The 6503-nt window shown below is 30.3% G+C and overlaps 1 protein-coding gene across 1 annotated transcript in view; it reads right to left on the bottom strand.

Annotated features, from left to right (window-relative positions):
* Window positions 1–4874: 4874 nt before the first annotated feature.
* Window positions 4875–6503, bottom strand: part of LOC111640738 — a 17561-nt gene continuing 15932 nt past the window's right edge. The window contains exon 3 of the mRNA XM_023386781.1: window positions 4875–5068. Coding sequence (XP_023242549.1) covers window positions 4882–5068 — 187 coding nt within the window. The 3' untranslated portion in view covers window positions 4875–4881. The remainder of the gene's footprint in view (window positions 5069–6503) is intronic.

Genomic DNA, 6503 nt, shown 5'->3' on the forward strand with positions numbered 1-6503 from the left:
TCGTCATGGGCGTAGCCAGAGTTTTGTTATGGGGGGCCTAGTGGAGGCCAACCTGACACAAAATTGAATTATTTCAAATTATTGTTCATTATTGGGCACCGAGCAAGCCGTTCACCTTTTTTTAGTATTCAAAACTTTTATTTTAGCTTTAGGTTTTTACAAATCGACTCAACACTTTTTCGGCTGTGATTTCCTGGGGAGGGCACCAGGTTCCCTGGGAGGGGCCGTGCCCACCCAGGCCCCCCCCTCGCTACGCCCATGCCTGCATGTGTGGATGTGTGTGCGCGATTTTCTTCACCCAATTTGAAGCTTAATAATTCCTGTGTCTTATATCGAAATTTTCTTAAATTTTGCATGCACGATTGAGTATTAGGGGCATTAATGCTGTTAAATTTTGATCGTTAAAGATCAAAATTTAACAGCAAATGTGGTTGAGGAGATAGAAGAGGTCGTGTGTCCTATCTCCAGTATGGTCGGACTTGATGAAGGTTTTATTCGTATTAGCAATTCGTATTAGCAAATTCGTTATTTTAAAAGATAAAACTAATCTCTACCCTCAAAATTAAGCTTATTGCCAATTTATAATAATTAATAATAACATTTTTAAATATAAAATATTATAACAGATGCGCTACCACAATTTTAATTTTTTTATGGGAAAGTTACGCAACTGGTTGCTGAACTATTTTAAAAATCAGTATAATACTTTAAGTCACAGGTTCTCAAACTTATTTCGACTACCGCCTACTTTAAAATTAAAAAAAATCTAATGCTCCCATATTTTTAACTTACGCAATAGATAGTAATGTAAAAAGGTATCTTAAAAACAGTTATTGCAAATATAATGTTTAAACATGCATTATTATATGGATAGGATAGATGGGGTGTGACCCATATCCTATTTCTAAGATCAAAGAATGTTTCAATGAGAAGAAATAAAACTCATATTTAATCACTGAGCCTTCTACTGACCTCCTGAAAGCCTCCAGCGCCCACAAGAAGGCATTATCACTCACTTTGAGAAACGCTGCTTTAAGTGATAGTTCGTAGTACAAAAGTTTAACTGAAAGTAAAAAAATTACTAAGGCATTTTTATAAGAATCAATTTATAATCTTATTTACTAAAATACAGGTATTCCTCATATAACACGGTAGTTACGTGCCAACGATGGCGTTTTATTTTTACAAAGTATCGTCATCTTCTAAGCTTTTTNGGCCTAGTGGAGGCCAACCTGACACAAAATTGAATTATTTCAAATTATTGTTCATTATTGGGCACCGAGCAAGCCGTTCACCTTTTTTCAGTATTCAAAACTTTTATTTTAGCTTTAGGTTTTTACAAATCGACTCAACACTTTTTCGGCTGTGATTTCCTAGGGAGGGCACCAGGTTCCCTGGGAGGGGCCGTGCCCACCCAGGCTCCCCCCTCGCTACGCCCATGCCTGCATGTGTGGATGTGTGTGCGCGATTTTCTTCACCCAATTTGAAGCTTAATAATTCCTGTGTCTTATATCGAAATTTTCTTAAATTTTGCATGCACGATTGAGTATTAGGGGCATTAATGCTGTTAAATGGGGTTGAGGAGATAGAAGAGGTCGTGTGTCTTATCTCCAGTATGGTCCGACTTGATGAAGGTTTTATTCGTATTAGCAATTCGTATTAGCAAATTCGTTATTTTAAAAGATAAAACTTACCTCTACCCTCAAAATTAAGCTTATTGCCAATTTATAATAATTAATAATAACATTTTTAAATATAAAATATTATAACAGATGCGCTACCACAATTTTAATTTTTTTATGGGAAAGTTACGCAACTGGTTGCTGAACTATTTTAAAAATCAGTATAATACTTTAAGTCACAGGTTCTCAAACTTATTTCGACTACCGCCTACTTTAAAATTTAAAAAAATCTAATGCTCCCATATTTTTAACTTACGCAATAGATAGTAATGTAAAAAGGTATCTTAAAAACAGTTATTGCAAATATAATGTTTAAACATGCATTATTATATGGATAGGATAGATGGGGTGTGACCCATATCCTATTTCTAAGATCAAAGAATGTTTCAATGAGAAGAAATAAAACTCATATTTAATCACTGAGCCTTCTACTGACCTCCTGAAAGCCTCCAGCGCCCACAAGAAGGCATTATCACTCACTTTGAGAAACGCTGCTTTAAGTGATAGTTCGTAGTACAAAAGTTTAACTGAAAGTAAAAAAATTACTAAGGCATTTTTATAAGAATCAATTTATAATCTTATTTACTAAAATACAGGTATTCCTCATATAACACGGTAGTTACGTGCCAACGATGGCGTTTTATTTTTACAAAGTATCGTCATCTTCTAAGCTTTTTTGTTGATCGGAAATATCAACAAAATCTTCATTTTTCTTATGTTTATCATAAATTTATCATAAAAAAATTTATGACGAAATAAAAATATGTTATTAATCGGAAATTTGTTCTAGGGAGCCCTCGTTTGTTCATTCGAGTGCCGAGCGATTTTTTCCAGATTTTGTGTTCCAGTACCGAGATACATTCATATTTCATTCTTTATTTTTACCGATGTTTACTTACCTACGGTTTAAAAAAACACGGTGATAGTTTTAACTGCTAATGTCTGAAAGCAACGACAATGATATCTGATTGATATAAGTTTAGATTAATAAAAAAAACTTTTAAAGATTCACACTTGCAACTTAAAAACGGCAAATATGCATCATTGTATATTCCTCTCATACTTTAAAAATTGACTTTTAAATACATATAACCAGAAGATTATCCGCATGAAGTTAAAATAAATAATTTTTTTTTTAATTATCGTATCACAATTAGTGACAATACGGTAACTTCTAATGCAAAAAGTTGTTTGCTATAGTATCTTCTTTACAATTCGCATTACTTTCTTATATTTATATCATTTTAAACGGTTATAATATATTTATAAAATTTTTTATTGAAAGACAAATGTGTCTTTGTTTCTGAAGTTAAATTACAGACACAAAATGTAAAATAATCATTACTTTGTCAAGTTACAAAAAAATAAGTTAAATAAAAAAAATTTGTTAATTTTATCCAATTTTAGAATCTGTTCTGAATCAGACACAAAAGTAAGGTGACAATAAATGTCAATGACTGATCCACTAACAGTCTCGTTTGCTTTACAATTAACAGATGATTGATCGAACTAGTTGTTAACATAGCAAAAATATATCACGCAGAAGATAAAAGCTACTAGATTTAACGATAATGTTCTTAATAAATGAAACAGGAAAATTTATCAATAGACATTTCCAAAATTACTTCTATTAGATTCTTAAATGAACTTGTTAAAACAACCTTATCTTTTCTAAAGAAGTTGACTTGAAAATTATTAGATATAATTGAACTTCTGCCAGATTTATAAATTGCCTTTTTTTTTTTTTTTTTCTTTGTCAAGAAAAAAATTGAGTTCCATTACAGAAGTTCTGTCGTATAAACATAGCAATTCTTGTTATTTCTCGGAATAAGAACAATAAAACTAACATTTGAGAAGCTTAAAGTATATTTATATCTGCAAAAAGATTATCAAACTAGTGCAAAATGTCTTGGCAAAGAAATTTATCACATAAAAGCACGCGGAAAAATTATATATCAAGGAAAGTATTTCGTAAAAAATTTTTTATTCAACTCTTTCAAATTTTTCTTAATAAGTTATTAATTGTTATAGTTCGAAAACTTAATTTATAGCACGTTTGTACACTAATTATTGTATTTACGTCTTTTAATATTGCTTTTGTTTAAATAAAAGTTAAGTATTGTGTGATATAAAATTATAAACTTTCTCGTTTCTTGTACATTTAGCAGTAAAATAAGAAGAATTTAAAATAATATCAGATAAATAATCTTAGACATATGAAAAATAACAAGATTATTTTACCTGGGCTTTAATAATTAATAATGTACTAATAGTAAAATAGCAATTACTTCAGTCAATTCCGATAATTTACACCTATCAATTATAATATGAAAACAATTATTACGAAATTATTGGAATAATACAGAAAAAGATGAATGTACAGTTAACATTAACGCGTTTTCAATTAATCAATACAAGCCATGGGGTTGTTAATACAATAAGATGTTTGTCAGCAGCATTTCTATGGAAAAATATATTTTTTCTCCTGACAAATGATAGGTTTAATAAATCAATTAAACGAGTCTAATAACATTTTTACTGTTCTAAATATTCACTACATTAAAGTAATGAAAATTCATTAAAAGAATTACTAAAAATAAAGAAAAATTAATACTTTTAATAAAAAAAATATATATATATAGAACTTTTCTGACTTTTACTGCCCTCCTGAAAGCCTCCAGCGCCCACAAGAAGGCATTATCACTCACTTTGAGAAACGCTGCTTTAAGTGATAGTTCGTAGTACAAAAGTTTAACTGAAAGTAAAAAAATTACTAAGGCATTTTTATAAGAATCAATTTATAATCTTATTTACTAAAATACAGGTATTCCTCATATAACACGGTAGTTACGTGCCAACGATGGCGTTTTATTTTTACAAAGTATCGTCATCTTCTAAGCTTTTTTGTTGATCGGAAATATCAACAAAATCTTCATTTTTCTTATGTTTATCATAAATTTATCATAAAAAAATTTATGACGAAATAAAAATATGTTATTAATCGGAAATTTGTTCTAGGGAGCCCTCGTTTGTTCANATATTTTAGTTAAATTTAGGTTAATTAATCATTTCTAAAAAAATTGTGTAGGTTTACATAAAATAAGTTGTGTAATTAGAAAGTATTATATTTTGTAAATAAGTAAGCAATTATTTTTGTAGAATTATATAGGTTACTTTTTTAATCTTCTTACGGTGAAATTTAGTAATTCTTTTTCGAATGTTTCGGTACATAACAAACGCAGCATGAAGCAAAGAGGAATTTCGATAAGAAAGGCCCTTTATAAGGATGATGAGGGTCAATTACCAATAACGTCTGCTTGTTATAACGTTGTTGACACGTTGCATGATAACAAGGTGGAACAAAGTTGCAATATGAACCATCGTATCTATAAAAATAGATAATATTATTTACTTTTATTATGAATTATTTATTTAAATTTAGCACTTCATAATATTATATTTACAACCCCGCTTGCAATGAATTTCGTTCACCAATAAAACATAATATAATTCATAGTATAATGCACAAATTTTTTTTTGCAACGAAAACTCATTTATAAAAAAATATCAGAAGCTTAGATTTTGGGAAAACATCTTTCTATTAAAATATGTAATTTACAATCTGCAGAGTCTTTGCAACATGTTTCTTTGAACTTCGTTCAATGTGTTAACAGGGTTCACAGCACCATCACAGAAATGAAAATATCCAACTTTCTTCCTCTACGCTCATGCAACCCCGACCATTACAGACTGTGGCTTCTGGACTCGTTTTAATAACCTGCTTGATTATTAGCTTCATCTTTTAAGTACGAATAACTTTCTTGTCTGTATTTCCATAGTTTACATGCAATGTTTATTCATCCAACTATAATATTTTTTCTAATCGGGTTGTGTGTCTTTAGATTAGTTCTGGCCTAAGCTATTCGTCTACACCTTCATAATTCATTTATGAAAGGTTTTCTTTGGATTTGTATCATTAGATATATCTTTACACTGTGCATTCAGATAGCGAAATATTAAAGTATTGCCCACTTTGCAAATCTGCTATGGAATCTTCCTTATTTTTGGAAATATAACGTCGAAAGGACCGTAGTTGTCTCGAATTGAGTAGTAGTTTTCTTCCTAAAGCTTTACCTGGACAAATGTTTCTCCTTTCTCAAAAATATTTTATTATTCCCTAGACTGTAGACTGAGATAGCTACACATCCTGCGCGATAATGCTTTGAGTGTCTCCTTCTTTATACTTTTGGATAATAATCCTTTTGATTGGTTCCGGTAGTACGTACTTCTCGCCTTTTTAACAGACATTAATGTGAACAGCTTAAGGTGACTTGCCTTTTGTTTGTGGTAGAAACATTACGAGAAATTCCAGAAAATTCTCCAAAAATCCTTTCTGAACGAACTTCATTGCAAGCAGAGTTGTACATCAGAAATTTTGGAGGAGTATAAACACCTTTATGTTTGGCGAAACTTAAATTTCAAAATATCAAACTTAATATTTAATAATTATTACATAGTAAAATCTTTGATAAAATATTTATGAGTACAGAAATATAGTATTTATATATATATTTATATCACTTAAATGTGAACAATTTGGTCTATACATTTAAATATATATATACAGTAGACCCCCCTATAACGCTTAGATACGTTCCATGCTAATCGAATTTTACCTTGTAGGAACGATTAAATACATGAGCCAATCGCAGCCCGATAGGTGGGAACTTTACGGACTAAGGCTGTTCGAAAGGTTTTCTTCTATAAAATTAACCGATTCTAGACTAATTCGACTCAACATTTCCAAAACACGTATAATTT

This window comes from Centruroides sculpturatus, unplaced genomic scaffold (genome assembly GCF_000671375.1).
Source record: "Centruroides sculpturatus isolate CEXI.00-Female unplaced genomic scaffold, Cexi_2.0 scaffold1352, whole genome shotgun sequence".
Taxonomy (NCBI): domain Eukaryota; kingdom Metazoa; phylum Arthropoda; class Arachnida; order Scorpiones; family Buthidae; genus Centruroides; species Centruroides sculpturatus.